We start from the raw sequence: 20,922 nt of genomic DNA, 5'->3' as shown, positions 1-20,922 counted from the left end.
CTCCCACTGTAGTTTACAACCTTCAGTCACTTCAGGAAAGACAGCACAAAGACGAGCTGCAAGATGAAGCGCCTGTTGTTTTTGGGGTTTGCTTTTGCTGCGTTCCACATCAGCCATTCAGATCGTCCAGGTACAGCAATCTGTTTTCTTCCTAATTAAAAACCGTGACTATAAGAACAGTTTACAGACCAGACGTTTTTCAGAATAGGCCAGGCTATTAGCACACAGGCTCAGCTTTGGTAAAAGTGTTAGTCTTGTGTATTGCTGCCTTTATAAACTGCAAAAATACTGTGTTTTACATATCTTATATATGATTGTCAGTATTTTCTTGGAGACAAAGTTTCACCTTCAGTCCTTCCATAGCAACATAGCGGTTACACTGGCAGATGACTAAATAAACTGTATAAGAGTGATGCCTGCAAAATTATTAATTTCAATCAGAAATCAATAAGCTTGATGGGAAAAAAAGCTGTTTCAGTATATTATGTAAGTCTAGACTGCGTCTCTCAGCAGAATATAATTGTATTTACCTTCCTTTCTGACTTCATGTTCATGTTGTGACGTGCAACTGAAGCCAACAATGATTGTCTTTAACTGTGACCCAAAAAAGAAAGTATAGTATTTACTATACGTTTACTCTCCTGGAAATGTTATTTACACACCGCTAACGATTGTGCTAAGCTGTCTGGACGATTCCTTCCTGTGTAATTCTAAACTTTGAAACAGTGAGATCATTTCTGTCTGAGCCTGAGCACAGCGAGGTGAACCTATGTAGCTCCATCTCACCACACAGCTGTGCGTGTGATGGGAGAGGCACACATTTTGAGCGTCCGAGGATAGCCAGTTTGTTACAGTTACTTTCTTTCCAAAAAGAGTGTATTTTGGGTTAAAAAGTCAGATCTGGAAGGAAGAATTTGAAACTACTTCCCTTCTGTGAAATCTATGACAGGCGGGAGGACTGAAATGACACTTTTTATTACTGTCATAAAAAGAGGGAGTGGGTATCTGGTGATGAGGTTAGTTAAACATTATCTATGTGTAGATGATTTCCACTGAAACACCTATGGCAATGCTCGTCATACCAGCTTACTTTGTAGCTATTCCAGCCACAATACTGTACTGAAAACCAGCACATTGTCTTTTGCAAATAAAATGCATCTAACAGTATTTTTATTTTTCATCATCCAACAGAATTCTGCTCGCTGCCGCATAATGAAGGTGAAGGCTCCAGCTTCACCTTTGCCTTGTACTATGATCCCACCAAAGACCAGTGCAATCCTTTCCTATACAAAGGCCAAGGAGGAAACGCCAACCGTTTTCAAAATGAGAGAGAGTGCATAAGAAACTGTTCCCTCAATGTAGATCAAATCTACCCCATGGACGGTAAGATGGTTTTAAACACAAATAATGAAGGTATATTGATGTCACAATTCACCTGATTCACCTCTAACTCTGTTTTAAACATGCAAAGTGTCTAATGTATCTTCAAAGACCACCTAATAGCAGATGAAGCCAGTTTATAAAAAAAAAATACATATTCCTCTCTCTGGCTGTTGTCTGAGGACTTTGGAACATGAACTGGCTAATGAGGTAGAGTTTTATGGCCTAAAGGACCATGAAAGGAAACACTACATCATCGTCAAGTCTCCGCAATCGCAGCTGAGAGACAGAGAGAAAGAACCAGATTGTAATTATGTCTGAAGAGGAGCACGTTCATTATATGACCACAAAATCTACTTATCTATGCCAGTGCTATTTTGCGTGTCAATTCAATTGACCCAAGTAACATTGAGTTTCACTTTTTCCACCTTATTACTTTATTTCTGCAGAGGCTGCAGCACAGACACGTGTCAGCATGAGTGTTAGCAATGTGCCACCATGTGGCGAAAGAGCAGGACTGCTCATGACAAGTGAAAGTGTGAATGAATGCACCTGAGGCATTTATAAACTGTTTGATAAAGTTTTAATCGTCTAGTACTTTGCTGAATTAGTAGCTGGTGCAGATCAGATATAATCAATCACAGTGTTTTTTGAAGTATTAGCATTATTAATAAACTGTAACCACTGCTACTTCTAATGAGATTGATGTTTTCTCTTCGCAGCATCCAAGGCTTGCCACTTTAAAAAGGCTGTAGGTGAATGCAGTGGTCAGTATTTGAGATACTACTATGATTCTGTTCATGACAAATGCAAAAAGTTCCTCTGGTCTGGATGCATTGGAAACGGAAACAGATTTTTTGACCAGGGCACCTGCAACGCCACCTGTGAAGGCATCCACGGTGAGCACTACTCTCTTATTGGCTGATAACTATACATGTTTATACGCCAATATGTCAAAGCGTGCTTTAAAACTATATGACACATTGATATGTTTTTATTGTTTTGGCTCTAAGATGATCGTGACGAAGAAGAGGAGGATGAGCCGGACACTCCTATTGGTCAGTAGACACACACAGATCCCTGTTTTAGTTCTGTGCATACTTTTGTTTGTATTTAATCTATTAACATGAACCCTGCTCATTTGTTACCCTGTTGTCTTCTTTAACAGCCATCATCTGCGGAGTGCTGCTTGCTGTCATTATTGCTGCCATCGTGATAACTGTGATCGTCCTGACCGTTCAGTCAAAGTAGGACTATTTTTCCTTGTCTGTGGTTTTACATAAAAAATGATGACAGACTACAACTAGAAAGCAATGGCATTTTTTTTACAGTTAATAACAACTGTCCTCTAATTATTGTACTTGTTTAGGAAAAAGGACCCCAAGAAGAAGGGATCAGGGAAGAGTAAAGACCCCCAGACTGGCTCACCTCTTCAGGAGAGAGGGATTGAAATGGCGTAGAGAACCATGTCACCTCAATAGCAACATGTGGAGTTTTATCAGCTTGGTTTTGTATTATAACTCTCCTAAACATATCAACTGATTACGACATTTAAATTCAGTTTAGTTTTTTGTACTGACATATGTAATAGCCATTGCATTTTTTTAAATTCTATGTTTTGTTTCTCTTAGAACATGAGCAAAGTGATGTTTCTTAACTTGTTTTTTCCCCTGGAAGCTTCCTGTATGCTGTACTTTCATTCAGCAATCCCAAATGAGGTTGATTTGTTTAAATGTAATAAAAAAAATACCAGAGCTGAAACAATTAGTCAATTAATTGATTAGTCTGTTAGCTGTTCTTTGCCTTATGTGATACTAAACTGAATATATGTGGGTTTTGGAGTGTGGGCAAAACAATTGGAATCCAGGAAATAACAAAAGATATTTCTCACAGACTTTTGGCACATCAGTTATTAATGAAATTCATTGTTGATTGCTGCTTGAAAAACAAACAAAAAAACAGCCATCATCAAATTTTCTGGAAAATTTTCCATTAAAAGGAAGTCAGTGTTTTTTTTTTATTTTTATGACAAACATTCAAGTATGAACAGGAGCACCACGGCATCATTCAAACTTCAGGTACTCATCTGCTCGTGCACAATTACCTGAAATGATTTTAACGATGTGGTCTCGTAACCCTCTCAGTGTTTCCAAAACAGTACTGCATCATCACCTGGCTCAAAGATTTGCTGAAAACTGTCTGAAGTCCTCTGAAGGCACGTGCCAAGTCTAAACCCCACACATATATTTAGAGCTGTTTTTGTGAAGTGATGCCCGCAGCACATCCTCTGTTATTATGTTTTCCTGCTCAGCACTTGTGAATCTTTTGTTTTAGGCTGTAAACATCTCAACATAAAAATGTCAAAAACAACCTTTCACATTTTTTTTTCATGTTCATTCTTAAAATGTGCAGCTGTAATATCAAATGCTTTGTGTTTCAGATATAAAAGCAGTTTTGCGGAACAATCTCTTCTTAGTCTGTTTTAAGGGAAATGTTCTGATGGAGTTCCAGTTTTCAGAGGATGGTGTACATGTTCATAAAGTATCTGATTATTATCATTAATTTGATGAGGTACTGTGTAACGGGTTCATCTTTCAGTAAATAAAAAGGCTCAATTTCTTACTCTCGAGGCTGAGATCCCATTTATGAATATTTGATACATATCTATAGGCCTACATATTAAATAATCATATCCAAGTGTAAGGGTGGCATCTGTTCATGTCCACTCAATCATTCGAGCAGTCATCACGTGAGGAAAATAAAGGTTAATAGAATAGATCGCTTTTTAAATTAGTCATATTGCTCTCAGACTCCCTTATCAATGTTTAAGGCCGTACATACAAAAAAATTCAACTTGTACGTGAATAATTATTAATGTCAGTTGTCTGGTAGCCTGCAGTCATGATGCAAAAAGAACAAGCGAGTCTGGAGATTAAAGAAGTAACTTTCTTATTGTGCAACCAATCACCTATCTGGTAATGATTCCACTATTCCAGAGAGCATGCTCAGGCACTTCACATTCATATAATTATAATGTGTAGTAATGTTTAAACAATTTCACAGTTTTAACAGTTGACCTTTACAAACTGTTCAGGTTAAATTTGACCCATTTTGATATTTGACAACAGCAAAAACACCCTTAATGTCATTCTTTTAGCTTGTGATTCAATGTTTTTTTTCCTAAAGTGACACAAAATGCACAAAAATAAAAAATATTTTTTAATTTTATACTTGTGTTTTTATACTTTTTGTACTGATGCTACACATTTTGTATATTGAGGCTGTTTTATCAGAGTGAAATGTGCTTTTAGGGAATCATTTTTTCATGATTATTTTTGGGGGTTTTGCCTATATTGTAGGACCGCCTGAAAATGAGAGGAAATGGGGCAGAGAGAAGCGGGATAGCATAAAACAAAGGGCTATAGGTTGGAATCAAACCCACGCCACTGCAAAGACTCAGCCTACATGGGTTGCAAGCTCTACCAGGTGAGCTAGAGATCATCTTGTTTTTGGAATCTTGACACTGTACGTGCCAGATCTGCATATATTTTTCATGAAACAGTGCTGACAGAGTTCAAGTGAGACCTTAACACTGTCATGAGAACTGTCTGAGTTCCCTCCATATTTGCCCAGGTTCCCACTGAGACAGGCACCTGTCAGTCTTTGAAGTGTCATGGGGAAATCTCATAATAGTGAAAGAGTAAAACAGCACAGGCATGATCAAATATGGCTCATATATGGAACAGAGGTCACAGGGTCATATATCGCACTAGTGCACAAGCACTTGCACTGTTACGTGTGAAATAGATTAGAGCTAGCTAGATAGATTTATGTGACAGTCATAACATACACATACAACTGCTTCACCTGAAGACGCTTATCACATAAATCTATAACTGTCAAGGAGTGAATTACAAAAGAAAGCTGCCAGATGCCAGGTCTGGTAAGACTGACAGGTGCAAATAAAAAAATCATATAATTACATACAGCTGTTAAATAAACATAAAGCACAACACTGTATTAGTTTTTGCAATGTCCCTATTATAATAGACTATTTGTATACCATCTCTTCAAAGCTTGCTTAAACTTTCTCTCTGCTTCAATCAGTATCAGATATACTGCTACTTTATACCATTCAATTTCAGCGGTGTATTAAAAGGTGTTTTTACCAATTGAACTTTATAAAAAAGAATAAAATCTGTTCGGCTGGGTCTCCTTGAATTGTTGTGATTGCCTAGTTTGCAATTCATTAAGCTTTTTTGTTACATAATGTTGAATAAATGATGATGATACCACTTTTGACATTTGGTTCATTATCCCCTTCTGAAATAAGGAGGAAAGTTACCATGATTACACCACCGACATGGGCTTTGCATAAACTTTTAGTTGTGTCCCTTTTCTCCAATGTAGACTCAAGCCTTACAACACATGGCTGGAATTAGATAATAGTTAAGGATTTTTTAAGATACGCAGCAGTGAAGGCAGTGTTTTATGGTCATATATGCTAATAAACCCCACAGTTACAGAATGTACTTGCCATTTTCAGTTTTAATATTTATATTTACATCATAACGGTGTTTATGCTTTGATCTAGATAAAGCAGGGCGCGATGTTGTGTGATAGTAGATGCTTTATCTCCATAAACCAGTGGTGTAAAACCTAAAAAATAGTTTCCCTGCTCTCTGAAACATGAATTAAGAATTAATCTCACATTTATTATTGCAAGATGGGCTTTTTATACATTGTAAATAGATCTGTGGTTCCATATTTGGTATAGACACTTGTTATGATGAATTTCTGAGGAGAGGATATGCATGGGTTAAACCAAGACTCGCTTTAAACTCACAGTTCGCTTTTATCGGTATAGGAAGCGTGGCAGTGGCTCGCTATGACGCATGCGCGACACTTCAAAACAAGTCAAGTCTCACAATATGGCGTAGTTTTGTGTAATATTAGAGCTTTCCAATATCAGTAAGTATTAATACGACGTCAAAGGCTACAAACCTAAATATGAGGCCCCTACATTATCGATAAGCGGCCTGGGGAGTGTAAGCGAAGGCGGAAGTAGTCAGACATTATCCCAGAAGCTTTTTCATCTTTGTTGTATAGTTGGCAAACGGCCGAGCCGGCAGACAGCACGTCACTTCCTCAAGTTATTTCCATTTGTTTGTGGCAAACGCCAGCAGTTATCCAGTACGTTAAACACCCAAGAAAACGTTACTATTTTAACTTACAGTATGTCCGGGTGGAAACGACATGACCGTTATTTTCTGTAAGCCGCCGTTCCCTGAAAAAGAGTAGTACGTTAGCTACCAACCGTGTTAGCGCGAGCGAAGACAGGAAAACGTGCGCTCGCGAGCAGAAGTAGTTGGTCAGCTAACGTTAGCTAGCTAGTACAGGTTAATTGGCTAACTATTGTTATCTGCCGTGTTCCTGGTACAGTTGGTGTTGTGGTGTTGGCTAAAATTAGCTGACTTACTCACAATTGTGAGCTGATGGAGTGCCCTCATCTGAACTCAAACGTGAGCTCTCCTGCCGATACCTCCAGGTTCCCCAACGGTACCCCGTCCTCCTGGTGCTGCAACGGTAAGAGAAGTGTTTGTCACCCGTTTATTTAATGTTGCTAAAATCGACGGTAACACATTCATAAATTGAAGGTGGATTTAAGCCTTTTCTGGAGCCGATACTGCCACACTTGTGCCAGCTAGATAGATAATGTAGCTACAAGTCAACAGCTATCACAAGGGCAGATCACACATGAAGGAATACTCCATTTAAAAGAAAATCACAGCAATACAATGTGCCATTAAACTATGCACTTTTAAATTAAGGCTTCATCTTTTATCTCCAGTTTGCAGGTCCAATAAAAGTCCATGGATTTGCCTTACCTGTCTCATGGTCCATTGTGGAAGGTAAGTTGTCCTCCTATTGTGCTCACAGTAGCAAACACACCACACTATAACTCAGGTAACACTCTGGTGTGCCTTAATCCTTCTGCTTTTGGTGACCATTTTGACTTTGTGTGTAAGGGCTGATTTACACACATTAAGGTTTTTAGTCATACAGTGGTCACTGAAATGGCTGTTTTTAAATAAGGCCCTTAAAACCTGAGGTTAACAAAATACACGTTAAGTATTTGGCTGGAGCATCCTCCCAGAGCTGTTATTGTATAGGATATGTCTGACTTGCCCCAATTTCTTTTGTGTACTACATTTTCATTCATGTCACAGAGCTAATCATCTTTTTTTTCTTTGACAGTCTTTCACAATCAAAGATCTAATCTAATCTAGCAAGGAAAGATGTCATTTCAAGTCACTGTCTTATTTTGGATAAGGGAATGTAGTCCAAACTTGGCAAATAGGTTAAAAATCTTTTTTATTGTGCAGCAGACCGACTGGTTTTTTTATCCAGATGGCAAGAACAATCCTCGAGGATTCTTGAAATACTGTCAAAACATTAGCATGTGGTGTTTAACAACTCTCTGGGGCTTTTCAAAGATTATCAGGGATTTTTCTTTGAGAAAAACAGATGCTCTGGTCGATAAGGTGCGCCGTAGTTGTGCATGAGATCAAAACTGCGATATTTATTTTAAGGGGCAGATTCTTTGATAACATTTATGAGCATACGTTAAGGCCAACACCTGTTACTGTTTATAATAGGATTATTTTCTGGAAGGTCCAGATGTTGTATGTTATAAAGAAATCTCTTTCCGCATAGATATGTCAATGGACACGCGAAGAAACACTTTGAAGAGAGCCAAGTCATTGGCATTACTCAAAAGAAGGCTGAGAAGCAGGAGAAAGAGAAATCCCATCATTCTGTCTGCATGGATTGCAGCAACTACAGTGTCTTTTGGTGAGTGTCCTTCTTGACCAGCCTGTCTTTATCGGCAATCTGTGACTCACTGTGGGCCCTGCAAAAGAACAGTCACCGTCATGAAACAGTCAAAGGATTGTCATGGTGTTGTAATAGGGACCAACTGTTTCTTTATGCCATCATTATGGATTTATTGAAGCTGAATCAGTTTCTTTATAAGTGATCCAACATTCCTCTGGTTACATGATACAAATGATCACATGTTGATACAAGCAAACTGTGATCCAAATTGTATGAACTATATTTAGGAGTGTTTGCTGAAACTCTCTTCTGCCACATTTACGCCTGCGGTTAAATGTTGCAATCTACCAAAGTGAAACAGAATGCAGTACATTTATGATATCCTGTTTGTTATGGAGTTTTAATGGGTCCAAACTTCAATTAGTTTATTGATTTGTAAAACATTTCTGTGTCTTGACTAATGTGGATTTTATAGTTACAGATGCGATGACTTTGTCGTCAATGACACCAAACCTGGGCTGGTGCAGAAGGTGAGGGAACATCTGCAGACTTTAGAAAAGTAAGTGCAAATCTCAGTAAGTCTTTAAATGTATTGTTTTTGTCTCATTTGTTCTCTGTCGTTATTACACTCACCAAATTATGTATATAACTAATTAAAATGTAGCTGTAGTTTTGATAGTTGACAGTGTTTGATGCAAAGATTAAGATATATCTGCACATCTGAACATGCTCAATACAAGAGGAAAATGTTTTTCCCTCTTACAGCTCGGCGCTGATGGGTGACAGACAGAGGAAAAGAAAACTTCAGGAAAGCCCAGCTCCAGACAGCAAATTGTTGAAAGACAATGTAAGTGGGTTGAAAATATCCTTATTGATATCTTTTGAAAGAAGAAGCTGTAAGTTGAAGCCACTCCACGATTGTGTGCCAGCACAAAAGACTGTACTACAGCTCAAATCATTTTACAAGTCTTTATTCACACTCTCAGAGAGTGTTCCAATGAAATTAGTCACAGCAGCCTTTTAGAGAGCGCTACACCAGCTATTTTCAGAGTGCTGGTGGGCTGCAGCCGTACTGCCAAATGGTTAGATTACATTTATATTTTTATCATATCTTTTATTTCATAAAACTAGTTATTTTTGTGTTTAAATGTGCTCAAGAATTCACGTAAATTAAAGAAAAATCATTTATCAATTACATACTACAAAAGTGATTTGCCCCTGTTGGCTCGCTAACGTTCCCTTAGATGCAGTGACACAAAATGGATCGGTCCTTAAACTAAAATGTGACATGAGAGACAACGCGGTACCAGTCAAAGCTCCAAAAAATGTGGTGAGGAAATGTGATCCTGGATAAATGTGGATTCATAATGGCAGTCAGTGTTGCTGAGCTGAGAGCACAGCATGTTGCATGTGGTGAAATCCTGTCAAATGAGGTGCTAATACCACAGAAGCTCCAGACACACTCAAACACAAAGCACCCAGGATGTGTTGGGAAGCCAAAATGATACTTCTGAAGCAAAAGGCACGGTCTTCAGGCACAACAGAAAGTCATCACATTAACAGCTGTCAGTGTCATAACACATTTACAGCCCAGTGTATTTTTTCCCCTCTGTTTTGAACCGTCTTATTTTCCTCATTTATTTCGGAAGGTGATCCTCAGAATTTTTTTTAACAGTCAGAAGTGGGCCTATAAGGGGTAGTTTGGAATTTTTTGAAGTGGGATGTATGAGGTACTAATCCATAGTTAGTGTGGTACATACCGCAGATGTCGGCTGGCACGCCCCCGTGTCGGTACTCCAGCGGGCAGGAGTACTGACACGGATGCCAGGCAGTGTACTGTTATGCTGAGCTAACCCTTGTAAATACCGAAGTCACACAATAACACACAGAAACTAAGCGATTGAAGCAGCGGTAGACCAGCAGCTCTTGTTTTCGACAATGTTAAATTACTGTTTTTCTCAGCGGAGTCTGACATACAACGGCCTCAGTTCCCCATTTGAAAGGGCTATCTGACAGTAAGGTGCCTTGAAAATATTTTATATATAGCGTACACTTAATCTGATATTAATTTTTTTTTTACATGGCTAAAATACGTTGTTTTTTTTTTGTGACCCTCATATTGAACAGAACATTGCATAACGTCTGTGTTAGACTCCTGCCTGCTTCTCCAAACTGGGTGCGTGTAGACTGACATCTACTGTGTGTAATATTGACTGTGAATATGTACCTCATACAACCCCACTTCAAAGTTGACCAAGTGGACTATCAAGATATCTTTTAAATGTTAGCTTAAAAGTGATTTTTTTCTAAGTCATACATACAATCATCTTTGTGCATTTTATTTATCTCTGTCAGGACGGAGCAGCTTCAGGTGCTACAGGCCTGCGGAATTTAGGAAACACGTGCTTCATGAATGCCATCCTGCAGTCCCTCAGGTAAGGCTCTGCACTGAAGATGAGGGATGTGTGTGGTAAAATGGGTCTGCAGCATGGTTCAGTTGCTCTGCCCCAGTAGACCCAGGGCCCCATGACTAGTCATCCTTTATTAATACAGTCTGGGGCACAGTCAGGGGAATTACACGGGCTGCTTAGAAACAAGACACAGTCAGAGGACAGATTTCCTAGCTTACACAATTTTTGAGGTTTCTAAAGGACTGCCGTGTTTTCACAATTACCTTATCTCAAGTACATTGCTGAGCATTTACCAAAGCATGCTGTAGATTTATTTTAAATAAACATCCATTTTCCTACTTTCCAGGCAGCCATTAGTTTTCATTTATTTCAGTAGGGTGTAGAAATGAATTTGCAGAAACTTGAAATGTGCCTTATAAAGCTGATTTTTGCTGTGAATTTCTACTTGTATTTAGTATGTAATATGATATACAGCAGTTAGTGTATTTATATTTTCTTTGCATGGCAACCTCGGCCTTCTCCGTGAAGTCAATAAATATTCAAAATCATCAGCAAATTTAAAATACTGGCCTGATTTGGAAGGGGGTCAGAAATATTTTGTAACATAGACCTGACTGGGGTGACCTCTAACTCACCTGGTAGAGTGTGTGCCTCATATAGGCTGAGTGCTTTGCAGCAGCCTGGTTTGATTCCAACTTTGGGCCCTTTGCTGCATGTCATTCCTCCTCTTTCTCTCCTACTCTCCTGTCCATCTTCAGAGGTACTGTCAAAAAAGGCAAAAACCTGCCCAAAACATAACCTAAAAAACATAGACTTGATATATCTGCAGTTAGAAATGCAAAAACATCACTAACTTTTTGTATTGTATTCAGTTCCTTTCTAACACCATGGTGATAAGTGTACCCGCCTGTTACATTTTTTGCTAATTTTCCAAATGTTGGCTGTCAAACATGTTAACCCAATCGTGTTTCTTTGACAGCAACATCGAGCAGTTCAGCTGTTATTTCAAGGAGCTGCCTGCAGTGGCTCTACGCAGTGGTAAGACGGCAGGAAGACGGATGTACCACACCCGAAGCCAAGGGGACAACAGTGTGTAAGGTCCTCTTCTGTAGGAGGGAGGATTTATGGGCTGAGTGCATTGATCCAAAAATCATTTTCAGCAAGTATAAGATTGACAAAATTGTTACCTGTGAGTGATCACCGAGGACAACCTTCTCAGAAATCTCTTCTTATGAGGCTCCTAACAGCAGTCATTATCTTATATCAGCAAGACTAGATGACACACACTAAGTAGTACAGATATAGTGTACAATGAATGACCAGAAAAATAAAACCTATTGTACACTGAAATGCAATCTGACACAGGTTTGGGTATGGTTTTGATAAGGTTTAGTGTCTTGTGTTGACTTCTCTTTAGCCCACAGAGCATTAGACAGGCTTTAGATGTGGATTGTCTGCGGCTGTGCGGTGGAATAACAGCGCTGCTTTATGTTGAACAGGTCTTTGGTGGAGGAATTCAGGAAAACCCTTTGTTCCCTGTGGCAAGGAAGTCAGACGGCCTTCAGTCCAGACTCCTTGTTTTATGCTATATGGAAAATCATGCCAAGTTTCAGGTATGCAAACACTGCATAGAAAATGTTCCCAGAATTAAGCTCCTTATGCTGAGCAGTAAACAGTTCTCTTTTCTCTTAGTTTGTTGAACGCTACAGTTGGTAACTTTAAGGAAAATGACTGTGTCATATTTGCTGAAAGTGTCGCTATAGTCTGGAGGAAGTGCATGAGAGAGATAATCTGTGAAGTAAATCATGGCCCTCCTCCCCCTACTGCTCTAATGGCATTCTTTGGATTCAACCGTGGTGCACCAAGAAACAAGCAATCAAAGCAGAGGAGTCTTTAACACAGCTCTCAATCACTTTGTGAACTGTGGTAAAACTGTCAAACCAGGCAGCGCTGATCAAGTATGTACCAAGGTACTGTTACTGCAGTGCCCGTTTCTCACCTCAAATGTTTTCAGAAACATATTTTATTGTACTGTTGAGCTGTAAAATTAAGGTTTGGGACCCAGCCACCATGTTGGATACAGACCAACTTTCTCATTTTACAGCTGAACAGTACGCTAAAATATGTTTCTGAAAACATTTGAGATGAGAAATAGGCAGTGCAGTAACAGAGCCTTGATTCGTATTTGATCAGTGCTGCCTAGTTTAACAGTTTGACCACAGTTCACAAAGTGTTTGACATGACAGCTGTGTTAAAGACTCCTCGGCTCTAACTGGTTGTTTTCATTCATGTGCTGTAAAGCCATTAGAGGCGTGATAAGGCAATAGAGGAGGCAGAGGTGCATGATTTTTTTTTTTAACAGATTATCAGTCTCATTTAATGCTGTGTAAATACAGTGACAGACAAATTACCCACTACAGCTTTAAGTGTAGCATATTATAGTCAAAACATTGTAGATGCAGCATACAAAACATTATTGTGAGTTAATACAGTAATGTCATTTAAAGCCTTTTTTGTGTGTGCGTCCAGGGGCTATCAGCAGCAGGACGCACATGAGTTCATGCGTTACCTGCTGGACCATCTCCACAGGGAGCTCCAGTGCAGTCGCAATGGGGCGTCACACCCAGTCTCACCTCAGGATGGGGTCAGACTCTCCACCACAGAGGGCAAATGCTGCATGTAAGCCCACGCACCTTTATAATTATTTTGTGTGGTGTTTGTGCTGTTTTCCAGTTGATTTTATATTGATAAAGAGGCCACGTTTATCATTGTAAACATGCTGCCGAAGTGTCTTTTTATTCTTCTTTATTCACTGTCCCATTTTACTGAAGCATTTTGGCACACTGTGCTTGATTTTTCATGCTTATTTTCTTTTCAAGTTTTTACTTTTATTCTTTATAAGTTGTAATGATTAGATGCACAGGTAGCATTTACTAGTCAGTGAACATTCACTAGTCTACATGTAGAATATGACGTTTGCATATTTGTTTGCCTGTGCATGAATTATACACCCAAATATTATAAAGTGCATTCAGTGATTAAAGCTGCTTTATGTTTGGTTTTTGTTTTAATCATAGAAATGGGACTGCCAGTGTTGTAACATCCAATTTTGGTGGCATACTTCAGAATGAAGTCAACTGCCTGATATGTGGAACAGAATCTCGGAAGTTTGATCCATTTCTTGGTAAGACAACAACTTCTGTTAGTGAACAGCCAAATACAGCAAGTTGAAGAAAGGCTCTGTGTTTTTCTCTTTTTTCCAGCGAACAAGAAAAAAATCAAACACAGTTACCGAGGGGAATATAATTACATCACTATGATGTGTGATATCAGAGGATTTATTTCCGTTCTTTTTCTCTCAGACCTGTCTTTGGACATTCCCAGCCAGTTCAGACAAAAGAGAAGTAAGGACCAGGAGCCAGGGCCCACCTGCACGTTGCGTGGTAAGTTTCACACTGTCAGAGGTGATGACTCATTAGACATCGGGTTCATACAGATATTAGAAATTGAAATTCAGGGATTTTCAAGTACTTTTTCCAAGCACTGTTTTTTTTCCCCCTCATTTTCAAGGACTAAACTCAAAGCAACTTATTTGTTTCCAAAGATACATTTTTATTAAACTTAAATAAATGATGTGATCAATGTCTCTTTTCAGTGAAGGCTCACTTGTCACATTCTGTTTAATTGTATTATCAACTTGTTACAAAAAGGAGCACACAAGATGAGAATGGAAAAATCATCCTTAAAATAGAACCGTCCTATGCATAAGGAAACGTTGTCAGCTGGATATATAGTTACGCTCTCAGTTTTCTGCTGACCTATCACAATGGCGCACTGCTGAAGGGAGAGGAAAAACAAATCACTGTGAAAAACTGGGTCATTAAGCTAAGTCATGCTAAGTTTTGTCACACTAAGATAGACCTACTCTTTTTCCTGGAGTAGAGAATAAACTACAGAGATTGGCGTGATATTATAAATGTTATGAAGAAAGGAGAGGAGAGCGTGCTGTGGAGATGGTGATGTGTTAAAATTAATAAAGAAAAAGCTGAGCGATTTCAGATTCTGAGCAATTTAAATAATTAACTGAACAAAACATTGGTCCAAATATAAGACTGTATTACATGCTTAATCTGAATTTCAAGGACTTTTTAAGCACCTTGTTGAAAAAGGGGTTCTTTTAGAGGTGTAATAGTACTTGATTTTTTCCCCTCAAAATTCAAGCACCTTGTGTGAATCCCGTAGACAGTTTTTTTTTTTTTGAAGTATTCATTTCTAATTGTGTACATTGTCTATTTGTCTATTTGTTTTTGTTTTAGACTGCTTACGTAGCTTCACTGACCTGGAAGAACTTGATGAAACGGAGCTGTACTATTGTCATAAGTGTAAAAAGCGACAGAAATCCACCAAGAAGTTCTGGATCCAGATGCTGCCAAAGGTAGAGACAGAATTTTTTTCATTTAAGTTTAATTTGAAAGTTTATTCTCTGAAAGCAGAGTAGTTGGGAAGATAGTGTTTTGGTATAATTGGAAGGTTTTATTTCCTATATTATCAGGTTTTGTGTCTGCACCTAAAAAGGTTCCACTGGACAGCCTTTTTGAGAAACAAGGTGGATACTTATGTGGAGTTTCCGCTGAAACGCCTGGACATGAGGGGCTACCTACTTGAGGTGAGCTCAAAACAGAAGAAATGCTGATCATCAAATTTCACAATAAAGTTTTCAAGTTTCAGACAGGAAATGGTATAAATCATGGTCATTTGGGAACAAACACAGTTAACATCAGTCTACAATGAAAAAACAAGGAATGATAAATATATGAAAATGGAAGTGCTGCAGTTTAGTTAGGAAACAGTCTGCAGTAAGAGCTGTAATGCGTCAGAGGCCAGCTGTGCTCTTTAAGAGACCTCTGTTGAAATTAGCTGTAGCTTTGCAAAATAAACATCCCCACAAAGACTTGTATTAATAATCCAATCCTGCTTTTCTGTGTCTGCTGTAATGGAAGATTCCAAGAGAAATACAAGTAAGGCGAAGTGGTCATAAGGGAAGTTTTATTGGTATTACTCCAGTCATACTTGCAGGAAACAACACAATACCACAAGAACTTTGAGTACTTGTGCCAAATTAAAACCTTTGTAATGAAGGGTTATGGTTTGGTAACTTAAAAAAGGAGTCAGGACACTAGTCACAGCATGGAAAGATCTCAAGCGAAACGCTAGACAACTGATTTTATAATGCACGTGAAACATGACGGTGAACTAAAATGGCTGCAATGTGCGTTGGGCACAAACAGAGGAGCCGCAGACATCATAAAAAAATCAACAATTTGAATAGATATAGATTTAGGAGTTTTTTTTTTAATACACATAAATCTTTGTCTCCTTCGCTAAACTGGTGATTTAGTCAAACAGAATTTTTCCTCTATATCCACAGAGAAAAAAGCATGTTGTGAAGTTGGCAACTAGAAAGATCAATGTTGGCCTCTGCTGGCAGACCAGAGATACACTACATCCATAATAAAATGATGCATCATGCGCACTAATAAAGCTGAAAAACAATTAATTCATCAGCATCAAACTTATCTGCAACAATTTTGATAGTTGATTAAATCTTTAAATAGAAATGCCTAAAATTGAGAGTCTTAAATGTAAGGATTTCTTCATTTTCTATGATAACTGACTGTATTTGGGTTTTGGACTGTTGGTTGGGCAATACAAGACATTAGAAGACATTGGAGACGTGCGGAATATATTACCGTTTTCCAACATGTAATCAACTGAGTGATTTATCAAAAGAATAGTTGACAGATTAATCAATGGGGAAAAAAAAAGCTGTTAGACTTTAAAAAAATAAAATGAAGAACTCTAAATGTTACATTATGAATGAAGTGTGATGGGCGGTGAGCTGTGCCACAGCACCACCATCTGTAGTGCATTGATTATTTATTATTTGGATCACTAGGTGATACCTGTTTTGGTGACAGATCTGCAGCCAGCCATGTAGGACACCCGCATTTGTTTCCATGACTGTGCATGTCACACTCTACTTTTGCTTTCTTTTCTTTTTGGAATTAATTTTAAAATTCTGCTTTCAGTTTTTAAATCTCTTAATGGACTGGCTCCTGACTATTTATCTGATATGTTCTCTGATATGTTTACTATGTAAAGCACATTGAGTTGCACTTGCTGTATGAACTGTGCTATACAAATAAAGTTATTATTATTTCTTGTTTCCATGACTGCATGGCACACTTGCTGCTGATGCAGTTTTGATAAGATTGCTATATCGTAGGCAACTGGACTTGCTTGCATTTCTTGAAGACGTTTCGCCTCTCATCCAAGAAGCTAAATGACTGGTACGAAGTTGCAGGCTATAAACCCTGTGTGGGTGGGAACCCTATACTTTTGATAAGATTATCTTGTGCATTTCTGTGTCAAAGATTAGACTCTTAAGTTTCTAAACCGATGCCTCCAGGTGTCACTGTTCAACAGCAGTTCTGTTATCTGACAAACTCGGAGCGAGGTACTCGTGTAAACTGGAGTTTCCCGATTCAGTTTCTCTGTCGGCATGATTACAAAAAAACCACTAGCCTGATTTTTATGACACTTGGTGGAAGTGTTTAGTATAGGCCGAGTAAGAATTTTGGAGTGGATCCGAATCTCGGGGCGGACACACAAATTACTTATCACTTTAGTTAACACTGTCAGATATGTCGTTTGGCCTTGGCTAAGGTCTGCCCTCTCCATACACCCTTCTATTTGATATCATTCTTTAATGTTTTTTTTTTGTCTTTCTATTAAACACCTGTGAACCTGTTGTCATTCTGACCACCAAGGTTACCATCATTTTCATGTCCTTTCTGACATTTGTGTGTGAAACCTCGGTTTTGCATACATGTCCAGATGCAAAGTGTCTCTTCTCAGTTGTAAATCTCTGAGACGTGATGTTTTTAGTGGCATTTAGAGCCCAGAAAAGAAGTATCTTATTTTGTCTTTTTTATGTTTGCAGCCAGAGAACTCATTACCAGAAAGCTGCCTGTATGACCTCGTCGCTGTCGTAGTGCATCATGGATCGGGGTGAGTCGATGAAGTATCCCTGTTCAAACACACAAATGGAGAAGTTGAAATTAATATTTGTTCAAGCTTCATCTGTTTGATTATATTTGCTTTCTTTTAAATGAGCGCAAACAGCACATAGAGCACTGCAGCATCTTGCATATTTGTCAGACTTCTTTGGGGTCGAGAGGTGTCTTTTTCCCCCTCCTCCAGCCGACAGCTGATCATGTGCTCACACACATGCAAGATGTGCTTCTGTCACCATGGTAGCACAATTAACATCTGGAGAAGAGAAAAGAAAAGTCAGCACTCAACTATGAATCTAAACATCATTTGCCGAGCAGTTCTGCCTACCGCAGTTGGCTGTCTGTCTCCCGCTTGTTATATAAACAATTCAGATGTAATTTTGTTGAAAAGCCTTGTGGACAGCTGCTGTTTAAAAATTCATGCAGCCACTAAACGCTGAAAGGCATTAGGCTGAGAGTCCTTGAAAATGCGTTAAGATTTGCCAAGAACTGTTCATCAAAGTGCTGCCGTTTTACCTCTAGGTGGTGGTGTTGCACTGCTGAGCTGAATGCGTCCTCACTTCAGCAGCAATAAATGCAACCTTGTAAGAAGCCAGACAGCAGAACGTGATATATGTGTCTGTGTTCACAGGGTTGGATCAGGGCATTATACAGCATATGGCAGCCACGAGGGCCGCTGGTATCACTTCAACGACAGCACGGTGACTCTGACCAGCGAGGACACAGTGAGGAAGGCCAAGGCCTACATCCTCTTCTACGTGGAGAGGACTGAACAGGTGGCCTTAGACAAGACTGCCACAAACAAGCCTGCTATGGAGACAGCAGCCATGGTCAGTGGTCCTTCAGAAGCAGTTGCTCAGGACAAGACTGCAGCAGAAACAGTCGTCGCAGATACAGTTTTGATGGATGTGCCAGCTTCGCACATGAATACCCACGACGTGGCAGCCTCAGATAATGCTGCATTGGAAAATGTGGGTAAAGACATGGCTGAACTGCATGAAGCTGACACAGCTTCAATGGAGGCAGCGACAGATAGAGATACCTCAGACAAGGCTGCAACAGAGGAAGCCAGTCAAACTGTACAAGCCGTTGCACAATGATTCTGTCAGACTGCCTCAGACCAGCTCCTCACTCCATATCGACTTCACCTCAATCACATTTCTCACAGTGCTTGATTTTAAATAGTTAATTTCCACCTTTAACATATGTGCAACTGTTTTGTTTTTTTATGACCTGCATGACAGCATCAAGTATAATTTGCTGCTTGGATTTTGTTTAGTATGACTTTATGCATTTATTTCCTTGATGTTGTATTCCTCAGTCGAAGTAGACCTCTCCGTACGTAATAGATTCCAAAGGTGATTGTTTAAAATAGTGAAGTAAAGCTGTAGCCTTGGAAAACCTCAGTTGGTCCAATGTTTAGTCTAGACTGAAGAGATTGATCGTGTCGAGACACTGTCATTGTAACAATATTTGGAGTTTCTATTGTTTTCAAAGAGTCTAATTTTGTAATTTCCACCTCTTAAGAACCTCGTAGTTCTGTTTTCCAGTCATTAGGGGAGATTTTAGGATATAGAATGCAATGCATTTATTGACTGACAAGTGCTCAGTGGGGCTTTAGCAAGTTGTTTTAACTTCTTGACCAGAACCAATGTGAAAGAAATGATCATTCTGAAATTGTTTTGTTTGTCTGTGTCGATGCTGGAGTATAATTTAAGATTTTATGTTGATCAGAAATGATCTTGAAACGGGCCCTGATGAAACGTGTATCAGACAAAGTGAACATGACATAATACAATGAAGAATCTTTTTCAAATGCTTGCTTGTTTGTTTTTTTATCTGTGGGGAAAAAAAACTTTAAATTTCACCCTTTTCTGAACACCACTCTTTTTGAAGCGACCCAGCAAATTCATTATGACAGCCAGTCAGCGTGGAGACAGGAGGACAAGGTTGTTTATTTCTGCCATTACTTTTTAAGCAGTTAAGTCTTTTTATTCACTCAGTGCCAATTTTTTTTGGTAATCTTTAAAATTGCATGAGCCTATTGTTTTGATTATTAAAGTCAGAATAATAAAGACCTAGAATCCAGCCAACTCACTCTTGTAAGGAAAAATGCCAAAAGATTTACAATCCAATCAGAGATTTTGTAATTCACTGCCATCGGACTTTGCCATGGTATTCTAATTTGTACAAGGACAGTTAATGTAGAGCTGAAATGGTTCATAGGCCACTAAAACATTAATTTGCAACTGCTTTGATGATCAACTAAGCACTGAAGTAATTTTTGAAGCAAATATGCCAGACATTAGAAGGTTATTGCTTCTCAAATACGAACATTTACTGTTTGTAAGAGGCTGGCTGCAGGTCCTTAGACAGTCTTAAAATGTCTTCACTTTAATAACTATTAGTCCTTTAAAGTCATTAAGTAATCTTGAGCTAGAAGGTTTTGTGAGGTCTTAATCGCCACAGACAATATTTTCTAATTTACTGTATCCATCTTGTAATTTCTTTTTGCCCAAATGAGTCAAACTCTTCTGTGTAACAATCCACATTCCTGCTGTTACAAATCTTTAAACCACTTTAAATCACTGAACTTAATTCTGTGTTTTTACTTTATACTTGCACTTACCTCCTACATACAACCTGCCTCTGCACAGGACCACACATGTACACCTTACCTTTATACTGACCTGCAATGCTTGAGCAAGAAAAAGATGAATTTTCAGAAAATCAGTCCTAAATTGATTAAAAAATAATCTTGAAAAGGTCTTTAAAGGCATTAAATTTAAGTGTCTGATACCTGTAGACACCCTGAGTAAGTGGAGTATGTCTGGGGTTTAGACGGATCTTCAGACAAAAAAACTTGAAGACTATCAATTCAATTTAATAAGCTTTATACAATTGAAGACAGTGAAAATTCAGTTAACAACAATGTATCATTACAAAATCATAGACATACATTTTAAAGAAAACAAACTCAAAAAGTGAAAAGTGAAAGATTAAATAAAAAAGAAGAGATATATGTTGTTGTGTTAGTTGTCTCTTAAGCATATCTTGCTGCATCTATGGCGCTGACACTATTATCTTAGACTCTAGGAAATTGTGACATACATTTTTCACTATTTTTTTATGCTAAGACCAAAAAATTAATCAATTAGTAAGGAAAATTATTGGCAGATAATGATGACAATAATCATTTGTTGTGACTTTAAATTAAC

The 20,922-nt window shown here is 38.6% G+C and overlaps 2 protein-coding genes across 2 annotated transcripts; both read left to right on the top strand.

The window, feature by feature from the left end:
* Window positions 1-3,995, top strand: si:dkeyp-73b11.8 (BPTI/Kunitz domain-containing protein). The gene is made up of 6 exons (XM_049574341.1): window positions 1-130; window positions 1,192-1,383; window positions 2,103-2,279; window positions 2,394-2,438; window positions 2,549-2,627; window positions 2,750-3,995. Exons 1-6 carry the CDS (start codon window positions 64-66, stop codon window positions 2,838-2,840), a joined length of 651 nt encoding a protein of 216 aa, XP_049430298.1. The 5' UTR covers window positions 1-63; the 3' UTR covers window positions 2,841-3,995.
* Window positions 3,996-6,504: 2,509 nt separating this feature from the next.
* On the top strand, window positions 6,505-20,259 carry usp3 (ubiquitin specific peptidase 3). The gene is made up of 15 exons (XM_049574856.1): window positions 6,505-6,966; window positions 7,232-7,292; window positions 8,098-8,235; window positions 8,693-8,776; window positions 8,983-9,064; window positions 10,573-10,652; window positions 11,608-11,721; window positions 12,128-12,241; window positions 13,158-13,307; window positions 13,706-13,812; window positions 13,991-14,071; window positions 14,945-15,063; window positions 15,181-15,294; window positions 17,632-17,699; window positions 18,336-20,259. The coding sequence occupies exons 1-15, from the start codon at window positions 6,876-6,878 to the stop codon at window positions 18,802-18,804; spliced, it is 1,872 nt and encodes a 623-aa protein (XP_049430813.1). The 5' UTR covers window positions 6,505-6,875; the 3' UTR covers window positions 18,805-20,259.
* The last annotated feature ends 663 nt before the right edge of the window (window positions 20,260-20,922 follow it).

This window comes from Epinephelus fuscoguttatus, linkage group LG4 (assembly GCF_011397635.1).
Source record: "Epinephelus fuscoguttatus linkage group LG4, E.fuscoguttatus.final_Chr_v1".
Classification (NCBI taxonomy): Eukaryota; Metazoa; Chordata; class Actinopteri; order Perciformes; family Serranidae; genus Epinephelus; species Epinephelus fuscoguttatus.
The sequence above is the reverse complement of the archived record's forward strand: the minus strand, read 5'-3'. Positions and strand labels throughout refer to the sequence as shown.

Coding starts and splice junctions, on each gene's coding strand:
- si:dkeyp-73b11.8 (XM_049574341.1), top strand. CDS start 64: ATGAAGCGCCTGTTGTTTTTGGGGTTTGCTTTTGCTGCGTTCCACATC. Junction 2,439..2,548: donor TGAGCCGGACACTCCTATTG/GTCAGTAGACAC, acceptor CTTCTTTAACAG/CCATCATCTGCGGAGTGCTG. Junction 2,628..2,749: donor GTCCTGACCGTTCAGTCAAA/GTAGGACTATTT, acceptor GTACTTGTTTAG/GAAAAAGGACCCCAAGAAGA.
- usp3 (XM_049574856.1), top strand. CDS start 6,876: ATGGAGTGCCCTCATCTGAACTCAAACGTGAGCTCTCCTGCCGATACC. Junction 6,967..7,231: donor GTCCTCCTGGTGCTGCAACG/GTAAGAGAAGTG, acceptor TTTTATCTCCAG/TTTGCAGGTCCAATAAAAGT. Junction 8,777..8,982: donor CATCTGCAGACTTTAGAAAA/GTAAGTGCAAAT, acceptor TCCCTCTTACAG/CTCGGCGCTGATGGGTGACA.